Source organism: Oncorhynchus tshawytscha, linkage group LG16 (genome assembly GCF_018296145.1).
Source record: "Oncorhynchus tshawytscha isolate Ot180627B linkage group LG16, Otsh_v2.0, whole genome shotgun sequence".
Taxonomy (NCBI): Eukaryota; Metazoa; Chordata; class Actinopteri; order Salmoniformes; family Salmonidae; genus Oncorhynchus; species Oncorhynchus tshawytscha.
This window is the reverse complement of record NC_056444.1, coordinates 49,904,733-49,924,532: the sequence shown is the minus strand read 5'-3', so window position 1 is coordinate 49,924,532 and position 19,800 is coordinate 49,904,733. Positions and strand designations below refer to the sequence as shown.

At 44.7% G+C, this 19,800-nt stretch overlaps 1 protein-coding gene across 13 annotated transcripts in view; it reads right to left on the bottom strand.

Annotated features, from left to right (window-relative positions):
• The window catches only part of LOC112215828 (voltage-dependent L-type calcium channel subunit alpha-1D-like), a 98,980-nt gene that overhangs the window by 50,677 nt on the left and 28,503 nt on the right, over nucleotides 1-19,800 (bottom strand). For all 13 annotated transcript variants that reach the window (XM_042299279.1, XM_042299277.1, XM_042299280.1 and 10 more), the window contains exons 4-6: nucleotides 1,608-1,747; nucleotides 523-662; nucleotides 74-226 (exon numbers count right to left, since the gene is read on the bottom strand). In XM_042299279.1, the coding sequence (XP_042155213.1) occupies nucleotides 74-226; nucleotides 523-662; nucleotides 1,608-1,747 (433 nt within the window). The remainder of the gene's footprint in view (nucleotides 1-73; nucleotides 227-522; nucleotides 663-1,607; nucleotides 1,748-19,800) is intronic.

Below are 19,800 nucleotides of genomic sequence, written 5' to 3'. Positions count from 1 at the left end.
CATCAAAAGTAGGGAAAAGTTTAACTTCAAGTAACGGACCGAGACAGGCCGGTTACGGGACGCAGGCCCTTACCAGTGCCCACCAGGTAGCAGCTGGCGTGCATCTTGCCAATGAAGAGTTCGAGGCCGATGATGGCGTAGATGATGATGACGAAGAGGACGAGCAGAGCGATGTGGAGCAGAGGAACCATGGCTTTAATGATGGAGTTCAACACTACCTGTAAACCTAGAGACATGGAGAGAGATGGGTCAGACACACACACACACACACAAGATGGAAGCAGGGACAGTGTAAAGCTATGAGGACATCCATTTAATATATCCATTGAGTATATTATGAGGAAACTCATTCAGTATTTGTATACGTTATGTCCAGATAGATTTCAGCCTGTATAGTGAGGGGGTATCAATAAAACTTGAGATTGAGCTTGAACTAGAATCAGAAACACAGATCAATTACTACATAATGATTAATCTCTAGAGTCTAAATGTATTTAATATTCTGTTGCCATGGCAACTCACTGGGTACTCCTGAGACAAGGCGGAGGGGGCGGAGCACCCGGAATGCTCGGAGGGCCTTGACGTCGAAGCCTCCCGGCTTACCCCCCTGGCCCCCGGCATCGCCCTCTTTGGTTATCACCTCCAGAACTACACTGAACAACCTGCGGAGAGAGGGAGAGAGGAAGAGAGAGGGAGGAAAGAGGGAAGGGGAGAGAGATATCACAAAGATCACAGACAGAGATACAGATGACTTCATTGTAAAATACAGCCCTGAGGCTTTCTGAGCTCTCTGGTGACAGAACTCTGATTCATCTTAGTGGTCTTTTCTGGGCCATACTGTTGTGTGTGTGTTTGAATTGAATAAAAACACATGTAAAATCAACATTGCGCCTACCGCTATGTAATGTGTGTTTTAGACAGACGCTGTATGAGTGTCTGTCTGACGCCTGGTTTGTGTGGCAAACAAACTCCTCAATATAAATATTTGTTTCTGTCAATATTGAGTATATAAAAAGATCATAAAAATTCAATGAACTACCATTACAGAAAGGCACCAAAAATGAGAGGAAAGAATGAGCAGAATGCCCTTCAACAAGCACTCAGACCAGAGGTGACATAGGACATGTTTTTTTTTTCTTTACAGATAACGTATCGTAATTTGAGCCAGTTTCACACAGCAGGTAAAAATAATCCTGCAGCAACAGGAAATGCGAATTATTAGGTGGATTATAATTAATGGACATTTTTGTAGGGGTTGATACATTTTTCTTTTGGGCAAATCAAGTCTGACATTTTTAAGTGGAAATCACTCACTTTTAGGAGCCTTTTTAAACCTTGAATAAACAAAGAATTATCAAATTAAGATACGGCATCTGTAAGTCTTTTTATAAGAAGTGGGTTCAATAACCTTTTTGCAACCCTTAAGGATATCTTTTTTTCTTGAGTGCACCTTCAGTGGTCCATACTGGGCTGTGATGATGTACCTTGGCATCAGGAGGAACTGGAATACTCATGTGTGTGTATATGCATGTGTGTGTGTGTGAATTACTCTATGACTCTGTCTTGGGAGAGCCATTGATTTCAACTTAAACATTGGTGGTACTCACCCTACTATGACAATGACAAAATCCAGCATGTTCCATCCGTTTCTTACGTAGGAGTTCTGGTGCATGACTAAACCATACGCTATGATCTTCAGAAAGGTCTCTATAGTAAAGATGATTAGGAAGGCATATTCTACTGTTTCCTATGGGGAGGGAGGGAAAGAGAGGGGGGAGGAGAGAGAGAGAGAGAGAGAGGGCCATTAAACATCAAGGATGTGAATAATAAATACAACAACACTCTTCAAGAAGAAGAAGTCTGATTGGTTCATTGTGAGCAGGCAGTAATGGTTGAGCCAGCAGGGTTAAACTGTGCCGGGGAGATCGTCATTAACCAACACCTGGCCCAGAGCAGAGATTTGATCAATGATGAGGATTCAGTTACAGTGGTGGAGGATGGAATATGCCAGAAACAACAGACAGAGATGTGGGGGAAAGAAAGAATGAAAGTGACAGAGAGAACAGGTTGCTAATCCAGTTAGACAGATAAAAGTTCGGGGAAAACAACATTCATGTCACTCATTGGATGATTGACGATCATAACCTCTATTTTTCCCATCATGCCTGGTGGTGCAGAGCCACACAGACAGACGATTAGAAGGTGACAGGGCGTGAGGTCTGGATTAGTGCGGCGGGAAGGAATAGCCTGAACAAAGCAGCCTGATTTGTGTAATCCTGAGGAGAGCCTCTGAATTACTCAATTCCTCTACTTGGCCTTCATGTTGTTCACACCTGAGAGAAGTTGTTTTGGGTCGACACATTGGCATTCTCTTTTTAAAGACCAACCTGCCGTGGTCTGGGAAAGCATTCGATCTCACTTATAAACAAGCCCATGGTCAGAATACACCTCTGTATACAAAGAATTGTGGGCACAATGCAAAGCAACACTTTTCCCCACCAACAACCCACACCTCAGTGAATTAATCGAAGGAGCACAAAGTCAACATTCGAAAACTGTCATCTCCCGTTTGTTGTGTAATGCAAATGTTACCAGGGTAACAGCATGAGTTTGACTTTTAATACCGATCAGAGAGCATATCCCTGTATCTGGCAGAGATTCCCACATCATTCAAGGCCTCTGCTTTGTGATTCAGCAGCAGGCTTTAAAGAGCCATTAAGCCAGCCATGTTTGTTTTCTGGTCACGGTTGACAAGTCAATGGTGTCCCCCTCCCAGACTGCAAAGAGCCTTGGCGTGACCCTGGACATCACCCTGTCGTTCTCTGCAAACGTCAACGCAGTGACTCGCTCCTGCAGGTTCATGCTCTACAACATCTGTATAGTAAGACCCTTACTCACACAGGAAGCAGCGCCGGTCCTAATCCAGACTCTTGTCAACTCCCATCTAGACCATTGCAACTCTCTGTTGGCTGGGCTCCCCGCTTGTGCCATCAAACCCCTCCAATTACCCAGAACGACGCAGCCCGCCTGGTGTTCAAGTTCTCCCATGTCACCCTGCACACTCCACTGGCTTCCAGTTAAATCTCTCATCCACTGCAAGACCATGGTGCTTGACTATGGAGCTGCAAGGGGAACTGCCCCTCCCTACCTTCAGGCTGTGCTCAAACCTTACACCCCCAGCACTCCGTTCTGCCACCTCTGCTCTCGTGGCCCTCCCACCCCTGCATGAGGGCAGTTCCCACTCATCCCAGTCCAAGCTCTTCTCTGTCCTAGCACCCCCAATGGTGGAATCAGCTTCCCCCTGAAGCTAGGACAACAGAGTCCCTGCCCGTCTTCCCGGAAACGTCTTAAACCCTACCTCTTCCAAGAGTACCTAAAATGAGAAGTCTAAGTAGCGCTTATAAATAAACGTCCTGCCGCCACACACCCAGTACATAAGTATACAACAGACACAGTCTCCAGTAGCCTGATGGTGGCCCAGCATCTCCACGTGACGACGCTAGCTGCCTCACACTGATAAGAGCCGTGAACGCACACGTTTGAACTGCTTGAATGTGTGTCCCCTTCCTCACTCATCTCCCCTTTGTTTGCTTTGGTCCAAAATGGCCCCTTTTTCTGTTCTGTCTCCAGCTGACAAAGTAGACCTGCCCACTTCCTCTTTACAGTAATAATCACGTCTGAATGGAAGCACTTAGCCAAGCTCTGACGCTGTGGCAGCCACGGAGGCCACGTCCGCCCCGCTGCTGCCTTTGTGACCTTAAGTCACTGTGGGTGTGAGTATGTGTTTGCGCGAGTGCGCAGAAGCTAGGCCTGCAGCCAAGTGACAATAGAGACAGAATCCGTGTATTCTGTGGAGGGAGGAGAGGAGCAGCATCTCTCCATTAGACAGCCATTGTGAACAGCCAGCCGACAGATAGAACATCAGCTAATGGAACGTCAGGGAGGGAGTGGAACCGCTAAGAATATGGAACATCCGCTATTAGTGACTAATGGAACAGCTGAAGATGGGAACACAAACACAACAGCCAAAACTGGACCTGTAGCTGATAGAGCTGCATCAAACAGAACAGTTCCGGTGTGAGATCTGTTCCGGTGTGAGATCAGTTCCGGTGTGAGATCAGTTCCAGTGTGAGATCTGTTCCAGGGTGAGAACAGTTCCAGTGTGAGATCTGTTCTGGTGTGAGAACAGTTCTGGTGTGAGATCTGTTCCAGTGTGAGAACAGTTCCGGTGTGAGATCTGTTCCGGTGTGAGAACAGTTCCGGTGTGAGAACAGTTCCGGTGTGAGAACAGTTCCGGTGTGAGAACAGTTCCAGTGTGAGATCTGTTCCGGTGTGAGATCAGTTCCGGTGTGAGATCAGTTCCAGTGTGAGATCTGTTCCAGGGTGAGAACAGTTCCAGTGTGAGATCTGTTCTGATGTGAGAACAGTTCTGGTGTGAGATCTGTTCCAGTGTGAGAACAGTTCCGGTGTGAGATCTGTTCCGGTGTGAGAACAGTTCCGGTGTGAGAACAGTTCCGGTGTGAGAACAGTTCCAGTGTGAGATCTGTTCCGGTGTGAGATCTGTTCCGGTGTGAGAACAGTTCCAGTGTGAGATTTGTTCCGGTGTGAGAACAGTTCCGGTGTGAGAACAGTTCCAGTGTGAGATCTGTTCCGGTGTGAGAACAGTTCCGGTGTGAGATCTGTTCCGGTGTGAGAACAGTACCGGTGTGAGAACAGTTCCAGTGTGAGTGTCACGCCCTGATCTGTTTCACCTGTCCTTGTGCTTGTCTCCACCACCCTCCAGGTGTCGCCCATCTTCCCCACTTATCTCCTGGGTATTTATACCTGTGTTTTCTGTCTGTCAGTGCCAGTTTGTCTTGTTTGTTCAAGTCAACCAGTGTTTTGTCTCAGCTCCTGCTTTTCCCCAGTCTCTCTTTTTCTTGTCCTCCTGGTTTTGACCCTTGCCTGTCCTGACCCTGAGCCTACCTGACGTCCTGTACCTTGGCCCCACTACTCTGGACAGCTCTCTGCCTGCCTTGACCTATCGTTTACCTGCCCCTGTTGTTGCAATAAACATTGTTACTTCAACACAGTCTGCACTTGGGTCTTACCTGAAACCTGATAGTGAGAACAGATCCAGTGTGAGAACAGATCCAGTGTGAGAACAGATCCAGTGTGAGAACAGATCCAGTGTGAGAACAGATCCAGTGTGAGAACAGAGCCAGTGTGAGAACAGATCCAGTGTGAGAACAGAGCCAGTGTGAGAACAGATCCAGTGTGAGAACAGATCCAGTGTGAGAACAGATCCAGTGTGAGAACAGATCCAGTGTGAGAACAGATCCAGTGTGAGAACAGAGCCAGTGTGAGAACAGATCCAGTGTGAGAACAGAGCCAGTGTGAGAACAGATCCAGTGTGAGAACAGATCCAGTGTGAGAACAGATCCAGTGTGTGAGAGCCAGAGCCAAGTGATGATGAGGGGGTAACAAGAGGTTCAACTCTTCATCCATTGGTAGTGGAGGAGCTGTTTCCCCTATACAATGTAAAGCACATTGAACACTTGAGAAAGTGCTAGCCATGTGTGTGTGTATACTGTAAAATCCAATCCATCATCAATGGGTAGAGTGGAACAGTATCCTAAAATATGTCAGAAACAGGACCCTAGCAGCCACTGTGACTGACCAAATCACGGGATGAGAGAGGCATGAACCAAATCACTGCCAAAGGAATACTTCAACGACTATTGACTTAAGGACTGGTAGACCATAAGCATTAAATCCCCACGTTTGGGTCCAACCCCAAACTGAAGTTGTTGATCCAGTCCACTAATCAAAGTCTCTGTAATGCTTTTGAATAGTCTGAGACTGGCCCTCATCAGTCTTAATACTCAGTAGGCTACGTCCTACTCAGCAAAGAATACATTACACTCACTGTGGGTTGGTATCATGGGTTCTCATAGGGAACAATCTACACTGAGTGTGCAAAGCATTAAGAACACCTGCTCTTCCCATGACATAGACTGACTAGGTGAATCCAGGTGAAAGCTATGAACCCTTATTGAGGTCACCTTTTAAATCCACTTCAATCAGTGTAGATGAAGGGGAGGAGACTGGTTAAAGAAGGATTTCTAAGCCCTGAGACAATGGAGACATGGATTGTGTATGTGTGCCATTCAGAAGCTGAATGGGCAAGACCAAATATTTAAGTGCCTTTGAACAGGGTATCGTAGTAGGTGCCAGAAACAGTGGTTTTGTAACTAGAACCGCAACACTTCTGGGTTTTTCCACACTCAACAGTTTCCTGTGTGTATCAAGACTATTCCGCCACCCAAAGGACATCCAGCCAACTTGACACAACTGTGGGAAGCATTGGAGTCAACATGGGCCAGCAAGACCTTGTATAGTCCATGCCCCGATGAATTGAGGCTGTTCTGAGGGCAAAAAAAAAAGTGTTTTGTACACTCAGTGTATATGCATTTAAGTTATGTTTCATTTTGTCTCAATGTAAACATTTTATTTAGCACCTACAGTAGATGTGAGTGAACATGTAAACATGCAGCACACAAATAATGTTTTTTTATTTTTTTAGTTAGGTTAAATAGTGCCTGTAGTCTTTATCTGACAGGTGGAGTCCTGAGTGTTGTACCCATAGGACACGAAGAAGGAACACAGAGCCGACTCTCTCAGTGAACTCTCTCTGAACCCAAACTGCTGTGCTGCATCCAAATAAACCAATCTAAATTAAACCGAGGACTCAAATAAAACATCCAGTCCTTGTCATACAACATCTGAATGACTGATGCTGGAAAAGATTTATTTTCTAAAAGAATCCTGCACAACAAACTAATGAAAAGGGACTGTTAATATACTTTCAATGGAGGAGAACAGAGCCATTGGATAAGTGTGTGTGTGTCTCATCTATACAATTCCACCAGTGTTCTTTATCTCTGTAGTCCTGTTGGCTATCAGTGCAGGGTGTTTGTCTTTTGATATGGAAGGAGAGGGAGCTCTCCTAGCATACAGTCCATAGCCCAGTGACCAGAACAGCAGAATGCCGCTTTCCATCAATAAATGGCTTCCATAAGTGTCATTTCTCAAGGACAAGTGAGAGACTGGGGGAGAGTGAGAAAGTATACGTGTAAGTGTGAGAAAGGGACATAGAAAGAGTGAAGACAGACCGATAGTGAGAGAGAGGAAAAAACAGTGAATGCGAGACGGAGGAGAGAGAGAGAGAGAGAGACTGGAGGAAGAAGAGCAGCAGTGTGAGACAGTGTGCTCCTCTTTTCACTGTAACCCTGTCTGTCACCCACCCACCCGCAGGCCTGAGCTGCTCAGATCACTCATCATGGTCCAGCCATGTACTCAGAATAATCTACCATCCCATCAAATATATCAATCACTCAACATGGCAAAATGGTGTTGACAGATTTAAACACCCAGACTGATGCTTGTCTGCAGATGGAAAGAGGTGGAACCCACTACTGGATAATCCTGGAAAGGTATTGGGGTTGGGGTCAGTTGAGTTTTCAATTCAATCAATCCATTAAGTGAATTGTTTGAAATTAAAGCTGAATTGACCCCGATCCGGACAGGTAGTCAAAGTATCTGAGGTATCCTCTTCTGAACATTCGGGTGTATGGGCTGGAGGCAGGCAGGGAGAGAGAAGGAGAGAGGGAGAGGGGGGGAGAGAGAGAGAGATAACACTGACATTGTATATGAATGTGGGACACCAACTACATGGGTGGGCCAATCAAATTGATTCAGCTTAACTGAACATAGGGAGATACTGTGTTTAGTATAATCAGCTGTGTGTGCTGCGCAGCCTACAGGGTACCTATCACTGGGGGGGGTTCTGACTCTCTGTTTCTCTCTCTCTCTGTGTCTCTCTCTGTCTCTCTCTCCCTGTTTCTCTGTGTTTCTGTGTGTTTGGGATCGATAATTTCGCAGGGTTGGGTGGACAGCGTCACACATTACCTGCTAGATGGATCAGCTGGGAGCAGTGGTAGAGTGGTTGGCATACCAGAGAGGGTTTGTGCCATGCCATCTGAGCGTCTGACTATGATCAGAGTGGACAGACCCAATGCCACTTGGATGAGCACAAACCACAACAACCTCCACCTTGGATCACATGGTACCTCCCGAATTGTCGGTGTCACATGATGACAACGTGACGTTAGTAGCAGAGACAGTAACTATTACAATAACTACTACATTAACTATGGCCAATAGGCTTCTGGTGATGATAGCATCCCATTTATGGGTCATTGTGGACATTTGCTTTGAGGATGATGAATGATGAGATAAAGATAACGTGTGTGTGTGGCGGCTCTAGCTTGTATGGCTCCCTGGACGATAATAACAAAGACAAATAGAAACAAACTGTAGTATATAAATACAAATAAAAAGAGAATCGAACTATTACCCTATTGCTAAACCACACAAATAAAACTAAAATTGCACAAATCCTATATCACACAAATACACAAATAGAATAACTCACTTATAAATAAAGGTGAAAAAAATAAAAATTAAAAAAATAAAGAGAGCCTGATTATTACACTATTGCACTTCAAACGAGAAACACACAAACTAAATTGCACAACTGCCATCTGAACCCTGACCTTTCTTGCCTTTCTTGATTCAAAGTCATCAATTACATCGTCGTAAGAAATCTGCCCAGCAATTGCATGGTTAATACTGATGTCAGCAAGGCCACGAAGGCTGTCCTGTGACATGGTGGACCTCAGGTAGGATTTGATGAGCTTCAGCTCTGAAAAGCTCCTCTCTGCTTCAGCTACGGTCACTGGAAGAGTAAGACACGTTCTGAGAGCAGTCCACAAATGTAGATACATTTCTAAGAGCTCCTTTTCGTGTATAAATATCAGCAGCTCAAGCAGGGTCATGGTCTTCGATGGCAAGTCAGGCAAGTTCTTCAGTTCCTGTGCAAGCTCTCTGCCATCCAAGTCTGAGTGTTCTTTATAGTGCAGTGTCATACTAAGGCCCTCACATTGTTCTGTCAGCTCCTCATTTGAGAGACTTTGGAAGGTTGACAGCACTCCAAACTTCTCTCCCACATTTTCCAATGTGGAAAATCTTTCCTGAAGGGCTTAGGTTGCAGCATCAACAACGACATTGAAAAATGTGGACTTTGTGGACCTCAGCCTTTTTGTTGTTGTAGAACGGCCCCTACATTCATACCCTCACAAATATCCTTGGCTGACGTTTGTGCAGTCATAAAGCCTGTCGCCCTGTAGTTGCTGAGACCTCTCTCTGTCTTTCTGAGAAGACTGACTGCAACATACTGGGAGACTGCATCAGCTTGCTCACCTGTTGTATCTGGCTCCAGATGTCATACCACATGACTGTACAGGTGCTGAAGCAGTATGATCCCACCTCCTCTGACAAGGACTGGGCCTCAATCGTTTTCACATGGTTCACTTTGGTTTGATCCCTCACCTCAATCAGTGCCTCTCTCACCGCTGCTGCCTGATACCTCAGTGGCTCGACACTCTTAACTTCACTCTCCCACCTCGTCTCAGTCCACATCACCAAAGTGATGTCCACGTGTTTTTTCAGGATGGCCTGCCGCTGTGTGGAGGCTGAGAACAGGGTGGACAAGGTGCCAAAGTAACCGGTGGCATCGACATGACTTTTAGCAGCATCAGCCACAACCAGGTTCAATGTTTGAGCCCCACATGGCACAAATAGAGATCTTGGATTCATTTCCAGGAGTCTGGCTTGGACACCTTTGTTTGGACACGGTTAAGGCGCTCTTTCATGACTGGATCAAATTGTGCCGTCAGTTCAACCTCTTTGAGGAAATTTCCATTTGATGGAGAGTACAGTGTTTCTATGTGTCCCCTTAGTGACAGATTTCTAATTGCCAGAGACTGCACAATAGCAGTCAGACGTGTCAACACCTCTCTCCATCTTATTCTCTCAGCCTCCATGAGTGCTCATTGCCAGTTCTTTCCATGTTTTCATGCAGTTTGGTGTTCTGTACTACTGTCGTTTGAAGTCAGCAAAGAACTTGTATGTTTCCAGTCTGTCAGTCCTGAGTTTGCGAAATAAATTTTCTTCTTAGAAAAGTGTTGCTTCTTTCAGAATACACCAACCAACTTCTAGGGATCTTTTTCACCAGTCACCAAGGTCTTCCTGAAATACTGGTGGTGGCAACTTCTTCCATCACTCCTCTTCTTCCATCACATCATTCCTTGGGAAAACAAATTGAGGAGGTACCTCACTTGGTCCTCTGCAAACTAGTTCTGTCAGTCAGAACTGAAGGCCAGTCAGCAGCAGGATTTGGTGGGGCTCCTGCTACAGTCATTTCTAATGGAGAGCACATGGGAATTAGTTACACACACACACACACACACACACACACAGAGAATCCTGCTGGGGAGAAGCAAATGGTTTGAGATTTCTGAAGAGGCCCGTGTGACTGAGGACGTAGATGACTTGCCAAACTATAGCTTTGGCAAGTCGGTTAGTACATCTACTTTGTGCATGACACAAGTAATTTTTCCAACAATTGTTTACAGACAGATTATTTCACTTATAATTCACTGTATCACAATTCCAATGGGTCAGAAGTTTACATACACTAAGTTGACTGTGCCTTTAAACAGCTTGGAAAATTCCTGAAAATTATGTCATGGCTTTAGAAGCTTCTGATAGGCTAACTGACATGATTTTAGTCAATTGGAGGTGTACCTGTGGATGAATTTCAAGGCCTACCTTCAAACTCAGTGCCTCTTCGCCTGACATCATGGGAAAATCAAAAGAAATCAGCCAAGACCTCAGAACAAACTTGTAGACCTCCACAAGTCTGGTTCATCCTTGAGAGCAATTGCCAAATGCCTGAAGGTACCACGTTCATCTGTACGGACAATAGTACACAAGTATAAACACCATGGGACCACGCAGCCGTCATACCACTCAGGAAGGAGACGCGTTCTGTCTCCTAGAGATGAACATACTTTGGTGTGAAAAGTGCAAATCAATCCCAGAACAACAGCAAAGGACCTTGTGAAGATGCTGGAGGAAACAGGTACAAAAGTATCTATATCCACAGTAAAAACGAGTCCTATATCGACATAACCTGAAAGGCCGCTCAGCAAGGAAGAAGCCACTGCTCCAAAACCTCGAGAAAAAAAGCTAGACCATGGTTTGCAACTGCACATGGGGACAAAGATCATAGTTTTTTGAGGAATGTCCTCTGGTCTGATGAAACAAAAATGGAACTGTTTGGCCATAATGACCATCGTTATGTTTGGAGGAAAAAGGGGGCGGCATGCAAGCCGAAGAACACCATCCGAAACGTGAAGCACGGGGGTGGCAGCATCATGTTGTGAGGGTGCTTTGCTGCAGGAGGGGCTGGTGCACTACAGAAAATAGATGGAATCATGATCAAGGAAATTATGCGTATGTATTGAAGCAACATCTCAAGTCATCAGTCAGGAAGTTAATGCTTTGATGCTAATGGGTCTTCCAAATGGACAATGACCCCAAGCATACTTCGAAAGTTGTGGCAAAATAGCTTAAGGACAGCAAAGTCAAGGTATTGGAGTGGCCATCACAAAGCCCAGACCTCAATCCTATAGAACATTTGTCGGCATAACTGAAAAAGCATGTGCGAGCAAGGAGGCCTAGAAACCTGACTCACTTACACCAGCTCGGTCAGGAGGAATGGGCCAAAATTCACCCAACTTATTGTAGGAAGCTTGTGGAAGGCTACCCAAAACGTTTGACCCAAGTTAAACAATTTAAAGGCAATGCTACCAAATACTAACTGAGTGTATGTAAACTTCTGACCCACTGGGAATGTGATGAAAGAAATCAAATCTGAAATAAATCATTCTCACTACTATTATTCTGACATTTCACATTCTTAAAATAAAGTGGTGATCCTAACTGACCTAAAACAGGGAATTTTTACTAGGATTAAATGTCAGGAATTGTGAAAACTGAGTTTAAATGTATTTGGTAAAGGTGTATGTAAACTTCTGATTTCAACTGTACATGTCATTATGCACAATTTATCACATTTTCAGAACAGGAACCAAATAAACCACACAACCTCCTTGGCTAATTCTCGACATAAGACACCCGAAAAGACTCAATATATCACAAAAGATACAAAATATCAGCATAATATAGACGTCTTTTAAGTTAGCCTACAGCATTGGAAATTCCCCTTACTGAGCTCAGGACCTAGTCAATACAATCACAGAAAACCTTAGTTAGGTTGTAATCGTTTTGCTGCAGGCTACACACATTATCATGATGACACTTGGTGAAATTATATCAAATGTTATGTAAGCTAGTTGGACAGAAAACGGAATATTGTCACCCTATGTTAGTCTTCCGGCGCCGACAGAGATGGCCGCCTCGCTTCGCGTTCCTAGGAAACTATGCAGTTTTTTGTTTTTTTACGTATTATTTCTTACACTAGTACCCCAGGTCATCTTAGGTTTCATTACATACAGTCGAGAAGAACTACTGAATATAAGATCAGCGTCAACTCACCATCAGTACGACCAAGAATATGTTTTTCGCGACGCGGATCCTGTGTTCTGCCTTACAACCAGGACAACGGAGTGGATTACATGCAGCAGCTACCCAAAAAAACGACTCAGAAAAAGAGGGAAACGAAGCGGTCTTCTGGTCAGACTCCGGAGACGGGCACACCGTCCAGTCTCTTGACAACAAGGTTGATGAAATCCGAGCAAGGGTAGCATTCCAGAGGGACATCAGAGACTGTAACGTTCTCTGCTTCACAGAAACATGGCTCACTGGAGAGACGCTACCCGAAGCGGTGCAGCCAGCGGGTTTCTCCACGCATCGCGCCGACAGAAACAAACATCTTTCTGGTAAGAAGAGGGACGGGGGCGTATGCCTCATGGCCAACGTGACATGGTGTGATGAAAGAAACATACAGGAACTCAAATCCTTCTGTTCACCTGATTTAGAATTCCTCACAATCAAATGTAGACCGCATTATCTACCAAGAGAATTCTCTTCGATTATAATCACAGCCGTATATATCCCCCCAAGCAGACACATCGATGGCTCTGAACGAACTTTATTTAACTCTCTGCAAACTGGAAACGATTTATCCGGAGGCTGCATTCATTGTAGCTGGGGATTTTAACAAGGCTAATCTGAAAACAAGACTCCCTAAATTTTATCAGCATATCGATTGCGCAACCAGGGGTGGAAAGACCCTGGATCATTGTTACTCTAACTTCCGCGACGCATATAAGGCCCTGCCCCGCCCCCTTTCGGAAAAGCTGACCACGACTCCATTTTGTTGATCCCTGCCTACAGACAGAAACTAAAACAAGAGGCTCCCACGCTGAGGTCTGTCCAACGCTGGTCCGACCAAGCTGACTCCACACTCCAAGACTGCTTCCATCACGTGGACTGGGAGATGTTTCGTATTGCGTCAGACAACAACATTGACGAATACGCTGATTCGGTGTGCGAGTTCATTAGAACGTGCGTTGAAGATGTCGTTCCCATAGCAACGATTAAAACATTCCCTAACCAGAAACCGTGGATTGATGGCAGCATTTGTGTGAAACTGAAAGCGCGAACCACTGCTTTTGATCAGGGCAAGGTGTCTGGTAACATGACTGAATACAAACAGTGCAGCTATTCCCTCCGCAAAGCTATCAAACAAGCTAAGCGCCAGTACAGAGACAAAGTAGAATCTCAATTCAACGGCTCAGACACAAGAGGCATGTGGCAGGGTCTACAGTCAATCACGGACTACAGGAAGAAACCCAGCCCAGTCACGGACCAGGATGTCTTGCTCCCAGGCAGACTAAATAACTTTTTGCCCGCTTTGAGGACAATACAGTGCCACTGACACGGCCTGCAACGAAAGCATGCGGTCTCTCCTTCACTGCAGCCGAGGTGAGTAAGACATTTAGGGTTACTCACATCCGTCATCATGAAGTGCTTTGAGAGACTAGTCAAGGACCATATCACCTCCACCCTTACCTGACACCCTAGACCCACTCCAATTTGCTTACCGCCCAAATAGGTCCACAGACGATGCAATCTCAACCACACTGCACACTGCCCTAACCCATCTGGACAAGAGGAATACCTATGTGAGAATGCTGTTCATCGACTACAGCTCGGCATTCAACACCATAGTACCCTCCAAGCTCGTCATCAAGCTCGAGACCCTGGGTCTCGACCCCGCCCTGTGCAACTGGGTACTGGACTTCCTGACGGGCCGCCCCCAGGTGGTGAGGGTAGGCAACAACATCTCCTCCCCGCTGATCCTCAACACTGGGGCCCCACAAGGGTGCGTTCTGAGCCCTCTCCTGTACTCCCTGTTCACCCACGACTGCGTGGCCACGCACGCCTCCAACTCAATCATCAAGTTTGCGGACGACACAACAGTGGTAGGCTTGATTACCAACAACGACGAGACGGCCTACAGGGAGGAGGTGAGGGCCCTCGGAGTGTGGTGTCAGGAAAATAACCTCACACTCAACGTCAACAAAACTAAGGAGATGATTGTGGACTTCAGGAAACAGCAGAGGGAACACCCCCATCCACATCGATGGAACAGTAGTGGAGAGGGTAGCAAGTTTTAAGTTCCTCGGCATACACATCACAGACAAACTGAATTGGTCCACTCACACAGACAGCATCGTGAGGAAGGCGCAGCAGCGCCTCTTCAACCTCAGGAGGCTGAAGAAATTCGGCTTGTCACCAAAAGCACTCACAAACTTCTACAGATGCACAATCGAGAGCATCCTGGCGGGCTGTATCACCGCCTGGTATGGCAACTGACATGCCCTCAACCGTAAGGCTCTCCAGAACATAGTGAGGTCTGCACAAAGCATCACCGGGAGCAAACTACCTGCCCTCCAGGACACCTACACCACCCGATGCTACAGGAAGGCCATAAAGATCATCAAGGACATCAACCACCCGAGCCACTGCCTGTTTACCCCGCTGTCATCCAGAAGGCGAGGTCAGTACAGGTGCATCAAAGCTGGGACCGAGAGACTGAAAAACAGCTTCTATCTCAAGGCCATCAGACTGTTAAACAGCCACCACTAACATTGAGTGGCTACTGCCAACACACTGTCAATGACACTGACTCAACTCCAGCCACTTTAATAATGGGAATTGATGGGAAATGATGTAAATATATCACTAGCCACTTTAAACAATGCTACCTTATATAATGTTACTTACCCTACATTATTCATCTCATATGCATACGTAGATACTGTACTCTTTATCATCGACTGCATCCTTATGTAATACATGTATCACTAGCCACTTTAACTATGCCACTTGGTTTACATACTCATGTATATACTGTACTCGATATCATCTACTGTATCTTGCCTATGCTGCTCTGTACCATCACTCATTCATATATCCTTATGTACATATTCTTTATCCCCTTACACTGTGTATAAGACAGTAGTTTTTTGGAATTGTTAGTTAGATTACTTGTTCGTTATTACTGCATTGTCGGAACTAGAAGCACAAGCATTTCGCTACACTCGCATTAACATCTGCTAACCATGTGTATGTGACAAATAAAATTTGATTTGATTTGGAATAGCATAGCAAGCAACATAGCAACATAGGCTAGTATAGCAATTATGTTGGTTAGCCTATTTCATTACATGCATAATATTATACTCGTAAAGAGATGACATAGCTTTATCTTTGCACGTTTCTCCTCTTCTTCTGTCCTATTTTTCCTAAACTGGGCACCTGAAGTCTTAGACCTTTTCTTCTCCATTTGGCACTGGAGCATCAATACATTACCCATCCCCCCCAACACTATCAACCAAGAGTCAAGACTAAACCAATTCACCTTGGTGGTGCGCAGACTGGTTATTATTCTTAACGATTTCACACAAACCAGAATGAAAAGCAACAACGTCTGTGAAACTATATATTAACAGTATTATTAAGGAATTGTGGTTTATTTGGTAGCATTTTGTCATGTCACTGATTTTAGCACTGTACAAAGTTAGAGGTGTGCTATTTGATAGATTCCCCCGCTCCCCCTACCTCGGGCTTCCACTGGGGAGATCGGAGGTCAATCTACCCCCGCCCCATCTCATACTTCTGAGTGGGAGACCTTCCCAGGCAGCAGCCTGCCTAGCTCACAAACTAGAATCAGGGCCCCCACTCCGACAGGGTTAATTGACCCACAGTCCCACACGGTGACATCATATCATTGACGTGACGTGCAAATGAGTGCTAGAAAACCGATCGCGCAAATGTCACCATTCCGAATATTTTTGTGCGGGCGCCCCATGCCACCCCCAGCAAGATGTTGCCCATACCTAAATCCTCCACGGTGTGTGTGTGTGTGTGTGTGTGTCTGTGTGTGTGTGTCTGTGTGTGTGTGTGTGTGTGTGTGTGTGTGTGTGTGTGTGTGTGTGTGTGTGTGTGTGTGTGTGTGTGTGTGTGTATGTGTGTGTGTGTGCATGCGTGCATGCATGCTACTGTAAGTAACCCTGAGGCCCTGATGTAGTCCAGTAGCAGGCTGTGGGGGTAATCAGGCCTTATTAGCTCTGCACTGATTGAACCGATGAGATGAATAAGAGCCAGAATGGTGGACAGTGTGTTGCAGACTACAGCAGAACACAGTAGGAAGAGAGAGCGACTGCTGAACAGAGGAGCCCCACATCTCCACCATTAGCACCACTCCAATAGCCATTTACCTCCTACTTGCTATAAAAACAGCAATCCAAAACCTCAATACAGGCAGATATGACAGTGAACCACAGTTACAACACTCATCCCTCATGGAATGTTCTATGGAAGCGCAGACAATAAGCAAAGGACCTCTTCTGAAAAGAAGTTTCAGGTTTTCTGTCACCTCACCTCCCACGCAGACCTATTGTTATTTGTCAACAACGACAACAGGCGCTAGATACAAATCTGACTCTTCTCTCCTCCCCCCTCATTGGCTAAGTACTCTGCACAGTAAATATCTTAACCTATTCTCTACCAGATACAAAACTGTACTGCCCTATGGAGGGAGGGAGAGAGGGGGAGAGTGCTGTGGGACTGAATGGGGTCTAATCTACAAATGATATCCTAAAAGAGGCAGGGTTGTTCGGGTTTTGTGTGTCCCACCGTTGGGAGTAGAGTAGGGTGCAGTAAAGCTGGCCTGGCCTGGAGGTGAGCGACCCTGAGGTCAGTACTGCTGATCTATGGGCACATCTCCAAATGCAGCAACAGCATGGAAATCAGACATCCTCATGGTCCATCCTTAAGGCAGACGGACATCTCCCTCACTTGTGAGGGAGCTAGCGTTAAAACAAAGACCGTGTGTCTATTTACGCTGACTCTTCCAACACTACACATGTCAGCACCCACAGCTAGTGAATTCACCGCAACCCTAAACAAAGAGTTGCAGTCAGTTTTAGAATAAACTGGTCCTCAAATATAAGGATCTAAAATCAAAAGCATTGTATTTGGTACAAATCACCCCCTAGGTACTGGACCTCAGCTGAATCTGGTAATGAATAATGTGGCTGTTGAGCAAGTACTACTCCTACACGAAAAAACACATGTCCAATAGCTGTTTTCACAAGCTGAGCTTACATTTCACATGTGAAACCATATTACTACATTTAACGTTTGCATGTTAACACCACCTTTTCACATGTGAGGAGAACGTTTTCACTTCATGTGAATTGCCGTTTCACATGAGAAACGTGTAGTTTCAACTGATAAAAAAACGTTCACATGTGAAAATCATAATTGCCGTTTCACATGTGGATCACTTTCACATGTGGAATTGCAAGATCACATGTGAAAGAAAATCTCATTTGCAGGTTCACATGTAAGAAAACTCCACATTTACCCCTAGCCTAAAATAGCCTAAAAACATGGTTAAAACTCTAATTTAGATATCAAGGATGGTCAGTCCTCGCATCCATAGCCCCATCCCTCAGCTTTAACAGAAACTTTGGCGGGGAGAAAACTTTGTTCATGTCACGTTCTGACCTTAGTTCTTTTTGTTATGTCTTTGTTTTAGCATGGTCAGGGTGTGAGTTGGGTGGGTTGTCTATGTTCCTTTTTCTATGTGCTGTTTTTGTGTTTGGCCTGGTATGGTTCTCAATCAGAGGCAGGTGTCGTTAGTTGTCTCTGATTGAGAATCATACTTAGGTAGCCTTTTGGTGTGGGTGATTATTTTCTGTTGAGTGTTTGTATTCTGCACCAGACAGAACTGTTTCGGTTTCGTTCGTTCACTTTGTTGTTCAGTGTTCAATTTCGTTATTAAAAATATGGACACTTACCACGCCGCGCATTGGTCCTTACCTTCTTCCACCGACGACCGTTACAGTTCATGCTTCAATTAAAGATTACTGCTTTAAACACCTTTCATAGAGTACCTGGATGGGAGACCAGATGTAGCTGGAAGTGGTGAAAATCATCATGTGAAAAAAAATGACTGTGTTTTCATGCTGGAAAAACATGTGAAAAATGAACATGTGAAACTTCACACCTGTGTCCAAAAACCAAGTGTCGGGCTCGTGATTTATCTTTTTAATTGTAAGTTTAATCTTCTTGGTGTTTTACTAGATTGTAACCTGTCATGGTCAAAGCATATTGATTATATTATTGCAACGATGGGGAGAGGTTTGATCTTTGATAAAGAGATGCTCTGCTTTTAACATCACACGCAACCAAATTAGTCCTGCAAGCTCTGGTTTGTCGCATCTTGACAATTGTCCAGCTGTATGGTCAGGTCTTGCAAAAAACAACCTAGAAAAGCTGCAGCTGGCCCAAAACAGAGTAGCACGTATGGCCAATGTCAATATCATACATATCAGTCTCGCCTCGTCCGGAGTGGAGGAGAGATTGACAGCATCACTGCTGGTCTTTGAAAGAAGTATTGATGTGCTGAAAGTACTGAATTGTCTGTTCAGCCGGTTAACAAACAGCTCAAATACTCATACATACCCCACAAGACATGCAATCGGGGGTCCCTTCGCAGTCTCCAAGTCCAGAACAGAGGATGGGAGACACACAGTGCTGTTCAGAGCAATGACTATATGGAATTCTCTTCTACCTCAGGTAACTCAGGCAAGCAATAAAATCAGTAAAAAAAAGAATGGATAAAACAAAACCTGTGAAGACACACACACACACACACACACACACACACATTATTCATTTATTGATTTTCTCTTTCTTCTATTATAATTTTTTAAATAGTCATAGTGGTCTTTGTTTACATTTGTGTTGCTGTTCCTGTCCATTAGTGTTCTGTATTTTGTCATGTTCGATGTTTTGTGTGGAAGAATAGCTGCTGAAAAAAAAAAGATATACAGTACCAGTCAAAAGTTTGGACGCACCAGCTCATTCAAGGGGTTTTTCTTTATTTTTTACTATTTTCAACATTGTAAAATAATAGTGAAGACGTCAAAGCTATGAAATAACACATATGGAATCATGTAGTAACCAAAAAAGTGTTAAACAAATCAAAATATATTTTATATATCTGGGTGATTGGGGTTGTATTAATTAACACGGCTATTTGATCCTGTCATCCAAATGGATCAAGACTGATGCAATAATTTGTTCACTTTGATTAATTTAATTTATTAAAGTGCATACTGAAAGGAGACACCAGATACTGTACATACTAAACATTTAATAAACTAAACATAAAATATGAAACTTAGTTATTGTGAACAATGTGATCCTTCATAGTGAATAACATGCTTGGTTATACCATCTTATACAACGGGTGGGTCTAATCCTGAATACTGATTGGTTAAAACCGCATTCCAGCTGGTCTCTATTCCA